Here is a 14,842-nt window from a genome sequence, read left to right on the forward strand (position 1 = left end):
TGCAGCTCTGTCTGATCTTCCACATCAGAAACGATTTCTTGAGATTAGTAGTGAGTTTCTTTTGTATCGTGAGTAGTCTGTGACTCTGCAAGTCTTGTGTTGAAAGAGCTTGTTTGGTATTACTGAGGTATGGCCAACATGATGGGTGATTTCCAAATCGTTGGAGGAATCAAGAAACTCAACAACAACAACTACAACACGTGGGCAACATGCATAATGTCCTATTTACAAGGATAGGATTTTTGGGAGATCGTTGGCGGGTGCGAAACTACGCCGCCAGAGGATGATTCCAACGGCGCCTTGCGTAAATGGAGAATCAAAGCAGGCAAAGCAATGTTTGCCTTGAAGACCACAATCGGAGAAGAGATGTTAGAACATATTTGGGACGACAAGACACCGAAAGAAGCATGGGACACGTTCGTGATGTTGTTCTCAAAGAAGAATGATACGAGGCTACAACTTCTGGAGAATGAGTTGTTGTCAATTTCACAACGTGATATGACGATTGCTCAGTACTTCCACAAGGTCAAATCGATCTGTCGGGAGATTACTGAACTAGACCCAAAGTCCGCTATTGTAGAATCTCGAATGAAGAGGATTATAATCCACGGATTACGACTGGAATATCGAAGCTTCATTACTGCTGTACAAGGATGACCCACTCAACCAACACTTGTAGAGTTCGAAAATTTGTTAGCCAGCCAAGAAGCCATGGCTAAACAAATGGGAGGCTTCACATTGAAGGGTGAAGAAGAAGCACTCTACACGAGTGAAAGTCGGAGCAATAATAGGCCGTCTACCAAACGTGGATACAATGGTGACAAAAGAAGAAGCCACCAAGGAACTTCACAACCCGAGAGAGCTCAGAAGAACGACAACAAGAGTTTCCAAGGAAAGAGATTTGGAGGTATTTGCTATAATTGCAGGAAAAAGGGCCACATGTCTAGAGATTGTTGGTCCAAGAAAAAGTCTGTTGAAAGCAATATGGCAATCTCCAAAAAGGAAGAGGATGAATGGGATGCAGAGGTACTATGTCCAATAGTAGAAGACGAGCAAGCACTCATGGCAATGATGGAAGAGCATATCGGTTACGAGGATGACTGGATCATTGATTCAGGATGCTTAAACCACATGATTAACGATCAAAGCGGTGCAATAGAAGAGGGGTGGCCCTCAGAGAAGGAAGTATTACCAGGCCTTGAGCAAACTGAAGAAATTCTTTTACAGAACACGGGGGAGCAAACTGAAGAAATTCTTTTACAAAACACGGGGGAGCAAACTGAAGAAATTCTTTTACAAAACATAGAGGAGCAAACTGAAGAACTTCTTTTACAGAACACAGAGGAGCAAACTGAAGAGATTCTTCCACAAAAGACGGGGGAAAAAATTGTACACATTTGCTCAAGTGCTGATGTGCCTGAAGGTTCAAGTGACACTAGTGTTGGTGAGCAAGAAGTGACTCAACCAAGCGAGCCTAGTGAAAATAAAATGACACCTCAACAACTCAGACATTCAGAAATAATCCTAAAGGCAAATCCAGAGTATGCCAACGCAGTAGAAGACGAAGTTAATGAGCCGGAGACATATGAAGAAGCATCACAAAACTCAGCTTGGTAGAAAGCAATGGAGGATGAAACTATAGCCCTGGAACAAAATCAGACTTGGGAGTTAGTGCCAAGACCAAGAGATACCAAACTCATCTCTTGCAAGTGGGCTTACGAAATAATGTGTACCCCGAATGGATCAATCGTGAGATACAAAGCTCAGACTATAGATTCAAGGTTCTCTAAAGAATATGGACTAGACTATGATGAAACGTTCAGTACAGTGGCAAAGATCATTATCGTACAAGTTCCTCCAGTACTTACGGTAAATAAAGATTGGAAATTATGGCAGATGGATATGAATAATGCTTTCTTGCATGGAGAGTTAAACAGAGAGTTCTACATGATCCAACCGAAGAAATTCGAAAATGAAGTTGGAGTCATTGATCAATATATGCAAAATCCGAAGAAGGCTCATTTGGATGCGTCTCGACGAACCTTGAGATATGTCAAAGGTACAATCAATTACGATCGTTTATACAAAAGAAGCGAAGACTAGAAGCAAGCTGGATATAGTGATGCTGACTATGCACGAGACCATGATACTTGGAGGCCAACCACTGGGTATGTATTCAAGTTTGGTTCAGGAACAATTTCTTGGTGTAGCAAGAGACAACCAACAGTATCATTATCAACTACAGAAGCAGAGTATAGAGCAGCTCAGGAAAATACATGGTTAAAACTTTTGATGGAAGATTGGCTCCAGAAAATTGAGTATCCAATACCACTTTATTGCGACAACCAATCTGCGATTCGCCTAGCAAAAAATCCGGTGTTTCATGCTAGAACAAAGCATGTGGAGGTGCACTACCATTTCATTAGAGAGAAGGTCCTAAAGGAAGAAATCGAGATGCAGGAGATCAAGACAGATGACCAAGTGGCAGACTTGTTTACAAAAGGGCTGAATACGGGCAAACATGAGAGCTTTAGCTGTCAGCTCAACATGGGCAGCGAATGAGAACTAGTGCTGAGGGGGAGTGTTGAAATATCATCACTAGCCCAATAGAGTCAAGCCCAATAGAGTCAAGCCCAATTATTGTACGAGCCTAGTATATTTATTTTAGTAGAGATTTTAGGAGAAAGAGATCTAGATATTTTAGGAGAAAGATTCAGATTTGTTAGGTCTAGATTCAAATCTGGTAGGTCTAGATTTAGATTGGTTAAATATAGATTGTTTAGGCTCAGTATAAATACCCCTCCAGCCTACCTAGTTATTCATCCAAGAAATCCAAAAATAATAAAAAAGCAGAAGTATTGTACAGAGTGTCTTGTATTCTCTTCTCGATTGGTCTTAATAAAGAGTGCGAGTGTTTCCCACAGTGAGTTGTGTTCAACACCTACATCGTATGCTAGTCTACAAAATCTACAACCTAGAGCTCTAATACCATTTGTAACGGCCCAACTAGCAGATATTGTCATCTTTGAGCAAATGTGTCAAACCTACATCGTATGCTAGTCTACAGAATCTACAACCTAGAGATTTGATACCATTTGTAACGGCCCAATTAGCAGATATTGTCATCTTTAAACAAATGTGTCAAACCTTCATCATAGGCAAGTCTACAGAATCTAAAACCTAGAGTTCTGATACGATTTGTAATTTTCCAAGCCCACCACAAGACGATATTGTCATTTTGAGTTTTCCCTATCGAGAATCTCCTCAAGGTTTTTGAAACGCGTCCGCCAGGGAGAAGTTTTCACACCCTTCGATATTTAATGGCATGTATGTATTTATGACTTAGTATCGGTATAGAAGTCGGGTGGCTCGTTATACATTTAGAATCATATTTCCTCTCCATTTAGTATATAATATTCTACATTTTTTACCCTTTGATAATATGTTAAGATGGGTAGGAGGATGGTTGTGTTGTGTGGTGTGTCTTGGACGCTACAGTTCGTGGACTTGGTCATTAGCCGAAGTTAGCATTCTCGTGGGAGAAGAACTAAAAAAGCATTTTTCTTCGATCAAATTCGACACTCTTTGTTTACAACCCAACCGACACTGTAATCAATGAGTTTTTGTTTGTTTTCCATTTTGAATTAAGACAGGTCACGAGCATGCATATAATAATATTAATAATATAGTATATTATAATAATATCAATTGTTGATAAGATCACATGTACATAATGGCAATAGAATATAATCTTAGCAAAAAAAAAAACAAGGAAAAGAATGACATAAGAAAATAAATAAATTATTTATTTTTTAAATGGATCTAGCAGCTCAAATCCAACACTAGTAGATGTCGTTCACTTTAGCCCGTTATGTATCGTCGTCAGTTTCACGATTTTAAAATGCGTCTACTAGGGAGAGATTTCTACACATTTATTAGGAATGATTTGTTTCTCTCTCCACTCGATGTGAGATCTCATAAATCACCCTCTTCGTAGGTTAGCATTTTCACTAGGATATGGTTCGATAACTAACTTTGATACTATTTGAAATAATCTCTCTTTCTTTCAGCAAAGTATTAATGAACACGTTTTCAATATGTGGAAAATGAATTTTCTAATACACATATATTAAAATAAAGGTAGGTTTGAAAACGAATTTTCTAATACCCACATATTAAAATAAAGGGTAGGTAATTGTGAAACAAATATTTTTTGAATGTGAATCATTGGACGTGATAATGAGGTTCACGTGGGTTTATTTTTATTTTCATTGAGCTTATCGGGCAGGTGAGAGAGAGAGAGAGAGAGAGAACAGTGTTTTGTTGTGCTATAAATAGAAGAGCAAAATTGATTGATTTCTCACACTCACACCATCTTCTTCAATCTACTACAACTAAGACAAAGAAAAAGAGAGCCAAAATGTTTGGAATTGGAAAGAATATCATAGAGGGAGCTCTGAATACCACCGGAGATCTTGCCGGCTCCGTTATCGGTGCCGGTGGTAACATTGCAGACCGGGTCACCAGCCTTGGTGGCAAGAAGATCAAAGGGAAAGTCATTCTTATGCGAAGCAATGTGTTGGATTTCACTGAGTTCCATTCCTCTGTTCTTGATAGCTTCACTGAGCTGTTGGGCGGCGGCGTTTCTCTTCAGCTCATCAGCGCCACTCATGCTTGTAACATCTCTCTTTCTCTAATCTCTCTCTTTGTTATCTCTATTTGGTGTCCAATTTGTAATGAATGATATCCACAGCAAATGACTCGCGTGGGAAACTTGGGAGCAAGGCGTTTCTAGAGAGGTGGATCACTTCACTCCCACCATTGTTTGCCGGAGAATCAGTGTTCCAAGTCAACTTTACTTGGGAAGATGACTTCGGATTCCCCGGAGCTTTCTTCATCAAAAATGGTCACACAAGTGAGTTCTTCCTCAAGTCCCTCACTCTCGAGGATGTTCCCGGCTTTGGAACCGTCCATTTCGATTGCAACTCCTGGGTTTACCCCTCTGGAAGATACAAGAAGGATCGTATTTTCTTCGCCAATAAGGTAACATTTTACCCTCTCTTCTCTCTCTATTTCGAGCCATTTCTTTATTCCTAATCTATTGATTTCCGTACATAGACATATCTTCCAAGCGAGACACCAAATCCTCTTCGCAAGTATAGAGAAGAAGAACTGTCGACCCTTAGAGGAGATGGAACAGGAGAGCGTAAGGAATGGGATAGAATCTATGACTATGATGTCTACAATGACCTTTCTGACCCCGGTGCCCGTCCCATTCTTGGAGGGAACCAATACCCTTACCCGCGCCGTGGAAGAACCGGGAGACCACGATCTAGAAAGGGTAAGATTAGTAATAATTATTTTGAAATTTTAAATCATACCCTTTTCAAATGTTTTTGAGATTGATTCCTATAAGATTTTTGTACCATAAACATTATGATATATAATAATATAGTTGAATTTAATTTCTTAATTATTTAATTTTTCCAGATTCCAACTACGAGACGAGATTGTCATCAATCTTGGGATTAACCATTTACGTACCTAGAGATGAGAACTTTGGTCACTTGAAGTTGTCAGATTTTCTTGGCTTTGCTTTGAAATCACTTGCTTCAAACGTCCAACCAGAACTTGTAAACCTAATAAACTTAACTCCGGGTGAGTTTGACAAATTCCAAGATGTTCATGATCTTTATGAAGGAGGATTTCCCGTACCAGTGGATGTGTTTAGGAATCTCACTAAGGGTTTTACACCACCCATGTTCCAAGAACTTCTGAGGACCGAAAGTGATCAACGATTTCTCAAATTCTCTCGTCCACGAGTTGTGAAAGGTATTAGAGATCGAGAGTCATTAGATACTACCTTTATTTTTATGAGATAACATGATAGAAGAGAGAAATTTTGAATTTCATAGTTTTGTAACTTTTCCGTATAATATTTGAAAATAGAGGACAAGAACGCATGGCAGACAGACGAAGAATTTGCTAGAGAAATGCTAGCCGGAGTTAACCCTGTAATGATTCGTCGTCTTGAGGTAATCTCAAAGTTCTATTTCTAAGTTCATCTCTATCTAATAAATTTTATTTTCAATAAATAATTTTCCGTTTGAACTTTTCTAGGAATTTCCCCCTGTGAGCAAGCTTGATCCCGAACTTTACGGCGATCAAAATAGCAAAATAAAAGAAGAAGACATAAAATTCGGGTTAGAAGGACTTTCGGTTGAAGAGGTAATATGTTCTCTTATTTTTCTTTACAATTAATATTGTTGTATAATGCAACTCATGGGTATAATTCTTGAATCCATGCAGGCATTGAATGAGAAGAGATTGTTCATATTGGATCATCACGATGCATTGATGCCATTTCTTAGGAAAATCAATGGAACATCTACCAAAACATACGCCACAAGGACAATACTCCTTTTGAAAGCTGATGGAACTTTGAAGCCGTTGGTGATTGAGCTAAGCTTGCCACACCCTCAAGGCGATCAATTTGGTGCTGTTAGTAAACAATACTTTCCAGCTGAAGAAGGAGTCCAAAAGTCCATATGGCAATTGGCTAAGGCTTATGTGGTTGTAAATGATGCTGGCTACCATCAGCTTATCAGCCATTGGTATGAATTAACTCTTCAAAATAACCTTTCAATGCTACTAATTTGAACGCTCTAATCTTACAAAACTATTGCAGGTTGAATACTCACGCTGTTCAAGAGCCTTTCGTGATTGCAACACATAGACATTTGAGTGTGGTTCATCCCATTCATAAGCTGCTCGTTCCTCATTACAAGGACACTATGTTTATAAATGCATTTGCAAGGCAAGTCCTCGTTAATGGCGATGGATTACTCGAATCCACTCATTTTCAAGCAAAATACGCCATGGAGTTGTCTTCTTACATATACAAGGATTGGAATTTCGTAGAACAAGCATTGCCTGCTGATCTCATCAAGAGGTAAATCACCATTTTAATTTTCTTTGGAGCTATTTTAATCGTACAACAAAGATGGTACATCTGTTAGGAATCACGACCCTCCATAATAGTATGATATTGTCCACTTTGAGAATAAGCTAGGGTGGCTTTACTTTTGGTTTTCACAAAAGACCTCATACCAATGGAGATGTATTCCTTCCTTAATTAGCCGATGTTGACTCCTCATCCAACGATCTTTAACATCATTCTTTCCCTTGATTTTTGTAGAGGTGTGGCGGTTCAGGATGCAAGTTCCCCACATGGACTTCGGTTACTAATAGAGGATTATCCATTTGCTGTCGATGGACTTGAGATTTGGTCGATAATCAAAACATGGGTCGCAAACTATTGCTCTCTTTACTACAAAGACGATGAGGCGATTCAAAACGATGTCGAACTCCAATCATGGTGGAAGGAAGCACGAGAAAAAGGTCACGCCGATAAGAAGAACGAAGCATGGTGGCCGAAGATGCAATCCATTAATGATCTAGTTGAAAGTTGTACCATCATCATATGGATTTCTTCAGCTCTCCATGCAGCCGTCAACTTTGGACAATACCCTTACGGAGGCTACATTCCCAATAGACCAACTATAAGCCGCCGGTTCATGCCGGAAGTGGGAAGTTCCGAGTACAAAGAGCTTGAATCAAAGCCTGAGAAGGCTTTCCTTAGAACCATCAATTCACAACTTCAAACACTTCTTGGTGTTTCGCTTATTGAAATCTTGTCAAGGCATGCTTCCGATGAAGTTTATCTTGGGCAGAGAGCTAGCATTGAGTGGACATCGGACAAAGCCGCATTAGATGCCTTTGAGAACTTCGGGAAACAAGTATTTGAAGTTGAGAATAGAATCATGGAAAGGAATAGAGATGTCAACCTCAAAAATCGAAGTGGGCCTGTTAATATGCCATACACTTTGCTTCTTCCATCTAGTACCGAAGGGCTCACCGGTAGAGGCATTCCAAACAGCATCTCTATTTGATTTGAAGGCTCCTTTGAACGTATGGCGGGGTTCTAAAGCTATTGCCTTGTTTTCTATTGCCTGTTCTTAAACAAGCTACTTTTATTGCTACGCATGATATAAGTCAATAAAAGTGTGTTCTTAAGTAGCTTTGTTCTTTGATTCTCTGTATTTGATATATTAATGAATAAAAATGATGCTTTTCTTGTTTACCATTCTTGCGCTGTACTTTGATGAATTGTTGAATAATAAGAATATTTCATTAAACTATATGGGGGCAAAAGTAAAATTATCTTTTGATATTGTCATTTGGTTTCCTTGCTGGTTTCCTTTCAAGATTTTAAAACACCTATGTTAGGGAGAAGTTTTCACACTCTTATGAAAAATGCTTGGTTCCAACTCCAATCAATTCACTATGACTAGTGGATCTGTTTGCTGGCGTTCAACTTTGCAGTCTACTGTTGCATCATCTACCATTAAAGCAAAGTATATGACAGCCATTAAAGCTTTTAAAAAAGCTATTTGGATGCATGGTTCAGTTAATGACTTGGGTAGTGCTAAAAAACATGTAAAGGTGTTTTTGTGATGGTCAGAGTGCTATTTGTCTGTGGAAAGAACCAAATCTATCATGGTCGTACCAAGCATGTTGATATTCAATTTCAATTTGTGAGAGAAATTATCAATGAATGAGACATTCATTTATTAAAATTGGAACGGCTAGTAATCGTGTGAATATGTAGATAAAGGTGGTTGTTCGCAAAAAGTTCTAGTATTACTTAGATCTGATCAACATTGGATGGAAGAAATAGCTAGTTGACTTGTGGCAGCAAAACTAGTTATTTGCTTGGAGGTTTCTAACAAGATAGAGATTATTGAGAATTTTCATGAAATTTGGTTCATAAATATTTAGATTCATGAATACTTTTAGCTCATTCCCCAATTTGATTCATGAATCTATGAATTCATTTGGTTCATCTATTATATTGGTAATTCTCTCATATTGGTACACGAATCATCTTGATTCATGTAATGTATGAGAATTAGTGTTCCTTTGATTTATGTATGAGAATTAGTATTCCTGTGCTTTGATTCAAGTTTTACTGTTAAATGACTTAACTATAATTTTGATAGAATATATATGTAGATAATTAGTGTCACAAGTTCTACATACAAGTGAAATATATGAGTGAAGACAATTATCTTTTTGTAAAAATAGATATTTTGTTTAAAAGGAAAGATATAGCCACCCAAGCTTGTTGTCTAAAATTGACCAAATATTATCAATATGGAGATAAGTGGAGGTTATGTTGTTTTCAACAACTGGTATAAGAGCCATGATCAAACCGTAACCGTGGTTGGAAGTGAATCCTCAAATTTTGATCAGAAAACTATTGAACCTCAAGTTGTCATTTGTGATATGTTTTCGTGTTTGTGTTCAATGAAGAAGAGATCCATGGTAAGTAAGGCTTTTTTTTAGTGAAATCAAAAGAAAACTCACGAGAGTTTATGTCTAAAGAGGATAATAACTTATGTGACACTAGAGTAAAAGAGGAATACATGAATGAATCAAGACCATATTCGAATGAGAGCGATCCTTAGGATAAGATGACTATGAAAGCCTTAAATAAAATGAAAGTTACTAGTTGTACCAACAATGTGTATTTTTTTTTTTTTTTTTTTTTTTTTTTTTTCCTTCTCTGTAGCTCAATTAGAGGAACTCTATAGTTAAGCATGTTTTTTTTTTTGGAACAATTCTATGTTTTGTGACCTCTTGAAAATTTTCGTAAGATGCATGTGAGTGAAGACAAAACATGTTTTAAGAACTGGTGTTGGTCGTGACTGTTGTGCAAAATATTAGAACCTTCAAATGCCGTGATAACAATTGTTGTACCCAAATGCTAAAACCAAAATACTATAATATCCAATTGTTGAAGCGGGAATGCCATTTTTGACAATTTCCAACCATCTCCCCCTTGTCATAACATCCACAAGTAGATAATTGGTTTGGTTGCCAACAAGTCAACATATTACATCTTCAGTTGATCAAATCAAAGCCCTCCAAAATTTATCAAATTTCCTCATTCCAAAGTGATATAATAACCCTTCCCATCCAAAACACAAATCAAATTAAGAAATCTTAATCAGGGACATACCTCCCATTATACAAAGATTTCTTCAATCTATATGTCAAATGTTGTCCAACTACTTGAAAACCAACCGACTGTGTCATATTTTTTTCTTCCAAATCTCCCACCACAACAACAAAAAAAAAAAAAAAAAAAAAAAAAAAAAAAGATATCGAAGAACAAGTATCACCAATAACCCATACAAAGATTTTTTTCAGTATACATACCAAATGTCCAAACAAGAAAACATTTTTTCATACCAAGTACACATCTGAATGGATGGAGATTATTACACATCTGATTTCCAAGAACTAATATCACTATAGTAGCCCATATAAAAATTTCTTCAATCTGTCTGCCAAATCTCCGAACAAGAAAATAGTTTTTCATCCTAAGCTGTGCAAGCTCAAAAATTAAATTGAGGAACCAAAGCCAACAAAGTCTGAATGGATCAAGATTATCACAAATCTTGAAAATATTATTTCAAGAACCAATAAGCACGCTTGCAATAAGAAACTTATCTTTGATAATTGATGGTAAGTGTGAGCATGTTTTGTGGTCGATGATGTTAAGTATTTTAGAATACCCCAAATACCACAACCTCTCTAATACCACTTGTTGTGCAAAATGTCAGAGTCTTCAAATGTCGTGATACTAATTGTTGTACCCAAATGCTACAACCAAAATACTTTAATATCAAATTGTTGTAACGGAATGTCACAACCAAAATGTTTTGATATCCAATTGTTGTAGCAAAAGCGGAAGCAAGATCGACCGCAATCACACACCCATGAACATAAATTAAACAAAAAGACACAAAGATTTACTTGGTTCGGAGAGAAGAAATTCTTCTACATCCACAAGTACAAGTGTATCATGAAAGTGTTTACAAGTGTATCTCTCACAATTCCACACTACAGAGTCTCTCTTACAAAGTTTCTCACAACTGCCTCTACCCAAATACAAAATAACAATGACTTCACATGTTTCCTGGCCAAAAAAAATATGAACCAAATGATGATTAATAATTAAAATAAACAAGAATATTAATCAAATTAATATTCTTATTTAATCGATATAAATTAAATGGGTTAATAACCCAATTAAATAAGATTTATAACAATTTAGATGACATGATGCAAGGGCCATCATATATCAATTTCGAATTTCGAATTCTAATATGAATCTTGTGAGTAGAATATTAATTCATCATTGTAATAATTTTGATGGTTCAAAAAAAAAAAAAAAAATCAAACATCATAAAACAAACGCTTAATTACTTAAATTATATTTCATAAGTTCATTACTTAGATAAGATCAAACTTAGTAATCTATTCACATCGTCCAAACATCACAAATAATATATATTTATATTAAAGAAAAAAAAAGTAATTGAAAAGATCCTCTGACCTAATTCAACTTAAAAAATATGGAAGCTTAGAAGCACGTTGTTTGTTTTAAAATATTATTAGGACGCTAAAATTAGTCTTCTAAATCTATTTGATTTCCAAATAAATAATTAAATTATGGACTCCTATAATGACTAATAGCCACGTATGCCTCCACTTTGTTTTTATTTGAATAGAAAATAAAAGTAAAATAATCAATCATTAGATGACGCTAATTATATTTTATTCTAACATTAACATCAAATCAAACTTTTTCATTCATGCCTATAATATTTTATATACTTTCAATTTATTATTTATAATTTAGTTTGCTCATTTTAAAAATAATTTTTTTTTCTTGAAAAAATTTGACATCTTGTAATGCCCATTAAATTTTAGAATTTAATCCTTACTCAATATTAATATTGTAAACGGCTCGTGGGGTTTACTCTTAGAAGGTGTCGAAACTATCAGCTACCAAATCTTGGACATTAGTTCTTACAATCTAAAAAACTTGCACGTTATATGCTCATTACACTTCCGTTGAACCACTCTAATTCATTTAATGGAATTGTTTATATATGCTCATGGGTTGTTACAAATATGGCCAGTTGAAAGAATGTCTCGATCAATTTAGCCATGGTTAGATTTTTTTTGAAGCTAATTATGCTACTCATTTAAGTTCTTGAATTTTAATCTTATATATTTGTAGCTATTTTTAGCCTGTAATAAATTTTGAGTGAATTCATCCATTAATTTAAATAAATACTAGAGCGAAATATTTCAAATTTTACCAATTTCAAATGACATCGACACATGTCTTATAAATGTAAATAATAATAATAATAAATGTATATTGTCATCGATGTTTTTACAATAAAACTTTATATATATCAAAAAGGTAAAATTTAAGTCATAGCTTGAAGTAAAACTTAAGGTAAGTTACAAGGGCATACAAGAAAAAGAGAGTAATGTAAAGAAAGAGACTTCAATCAAGCAAAGAAAATAACCAAGTAATTATAAAAGGAACTTATCATTAACGCTCCAAAAAAAAAATATCAAATCTCATACAGAACTAAATGTCGTAGAACTCTCTCAACGATTCTAAAAACTCAATTATTTCTTGATTTTTATATTTTTATTTTAATAGTAATAAGAAAAAAAAAAGTAATTTTGAAGATAAAAACATACCTATTTTTTTTTTTTTTTTATATCTTTTTATTCTAAAAGTAATAAGAACAAATAAAAATTAAATGATTTTGAAGATAAAAACATACCTTGTTTTTATATCTTTTTATTCTAAAAGTAATAAGAACAAAAAAGAAATTAAATGATCTTGAATATAAAAACATACTTAAATTATTTTTATACTTTTTATTCTAAAAGTAATAAGAACAAAAGAAATTAAATGATTTTGAATATAAAAACATACCTATGTTTAATTTCATTTTGGACATGTATCATCAACTAATTCACTTTATCTCAATTAAATAAGACATATATTATGGACTAAAAATGTCATAGATTTGAATTTTTCATCCCTTAAAGGTTTTATGGAACTATAAAAAATCAAGGAACAATGGCACTTTCAACTTCTCATATCTTGATTCCTAATTTTAAAACTTTTTAAATAAGTTTGTTAACTTTCTCTAAAATTTTAATTTTGTATTTAACAAGTCATTAAATTTTTTAAAGTTATGTTTAACGGTCCGTCCGTTTCTCCTATATCTGATAATGAGTTTATTAGAAGAGTAAGTTGTAACGGCTCAAGCCCACCGCTAGCAGATATTGTCCTTTCTAAGCTTTCTCTTTCGGACTTCTCGCCAAGGTTTTTAAGACCCGTAAGCTAGGGAGAGGTTTTCACACCTTTATAAAGGGTGTTTCATTCTCCTCCCAAACCTATGTGGGATCTCACAATCCACCCCCTTCAGGACCTAGCTTTCTCGCTAGCACTCATTCCTTTCTCCAATCGATGTGGGAACATGGAATGTGCCAAATATTACAACTTAACTATAAAGAGAGTAGGTTGTGACCCTCATGTTGCGACAAGAGAACGACGACCCTCAATTGGCGCCCATCCGGCCACACGAGGGCCTAGATGAGTGGAAAGATGTGACGAGGAGGAAGGTGCATCATCTAACACACCATAGGAGTGGGCATTGAAGACAAGTTGAGACATATGCAAGATAGAGACATCAAATAGACAAGAGGGGCAAAAATAGGCTTGTTGGAGGGCCGGGTAGGGTCTCGGACCTTAACCACAAAAGTTGAGGTTTCGAAAGGAATTTGGGCATACGGTTCTAGAGTTAAGTTCATCCATACTAAATATGAATGCTCGCCAAATTTAGTTTCAATCGGACACCAGACGGTCGCTCCATGGCACCATATGACCATTCGCGAAAATCATGTCTATGCCTGATGGATTAAAAATGACCAAGCGAGTTGTGATGGCCGACGATACCCCGAGACTCGGGATGGTGTCAAGACATATGGGTCATGTTGATGGGACTCAAGATGACAAGGTGAGACGCGACGTTGCATTGAGAGACATTGGCCTCGAGCAGAGGCAAGGTCGAGCCGAATGACTTGGCCTAGTGTAGAGGCAAGTCGGTTGTGTCGCAGATGATCGAACATGCACGTGTAGGCGGCGTGTGTGGTCGAACAAGCTTCGATTCCGCACAAGCGATTTTCAATTGATGAAAACAAACCTCGCCTAAGGTCTAATGAAGCCACAAAGCAGGGTGAAAAATATATATGGAGCATAATTCCCCGTATGGCTAGTCATGAGAGTATCAAGATCGCGACGCCGCGCGGTTGAAAAAGTAGGACCGTGACACCAAGCCTACATCGTAGGCAAGTCTACAGAATCTAAAACCTTGAGTTCTGATACCATTTGTAACTGTCCAAGCCCACCGTCAGACAATATTGTCATTTTGGGTTTTCCCTTTCGAGCTTCCCCTCAAGATTTTTGAAATGGGTCTGTCAGGGAGAAGTTTTCACACCCTTCGTTGTTTAACGACATGTATTGTTTATGACTTAGCATTGTTATAGAAGTCTAGTGGGTGATTATACATTTAGAATCATATTTCCTCTCCATTTAGTATATAATATTCTTGTTAAGGATAGTTGACCGTTCATTATAGATATTTACCTTACATTACGGCTTATCATGCCTTTTTATTAAAGGCGAATATATTTTATTCATTTATTATTCTTTTCTTTTATTGCTATTTCCATATTATTTATAATTTACCGTATTTCTATATTCTGTAAATGATTATAAATAAGAGAACTCTCACCACCATTTAGGTGGGGTGGATTCAGCAAACATTTACATGGTATTAGAGCCTTTCGGTTAAACAACCCTGATCATTTCTTCTCTATGGCTTCCGAATCT

The 14,842-nt window shown here is 36.0% G+C and overlaps 1 protein-coding gene across 1 annotated transcript; it reads left to right on the forward strand.

Annotated features, from left to right (window-relative positions):
* The first annotated feature begins 4,365 nt into the window (after nt 1–4,365).
* On the forward strand, nt 4,366–8,143 carry LOC111804714 (linoleate 9S-lipoxygenase 6). The gene is made up of 9 exons (XM_087128390.1): nt 4,366–4,676; nt 4,754–5,043; nt 5,119–5,341; nt 5,491–5,832; nt 5,950–6,035; nt 6,121–6,228; nt 6,310–6,614; nt 6,689–6,952; nt 7,199–8,143. Exons 1-9 carry the CDS (start codon nt 4,421–4,423, stop codon nt 7,950–7,952), a joined length of 2,628 nt encoding a protein of 875 aa, XP_086984516.1. The 5' UTR covers nt 4,366–4,420; the 3' UTR covers nt 7,953–8,143.
* Nucleotides 8,144–14,842: the final 6,699 nt, after the last annotated feature.

Source organism: Cucurbita pepo, chromosome 11 (assembly GCF_057944985.1).
Source record: "Cucurbita pepo subsp. pepo isolate OVF chromosome 11, ASM5794498v1, whole genome shotgun sequence".
Classification (NCBI taxonomy): domain Eukaryota; kingdom Viridiplantae; phylum Streptophyta; class Magnoliopsida; order Cucurbitales; family Cucurbitaceae; genus Cucurbita; species Cucurbita pepo.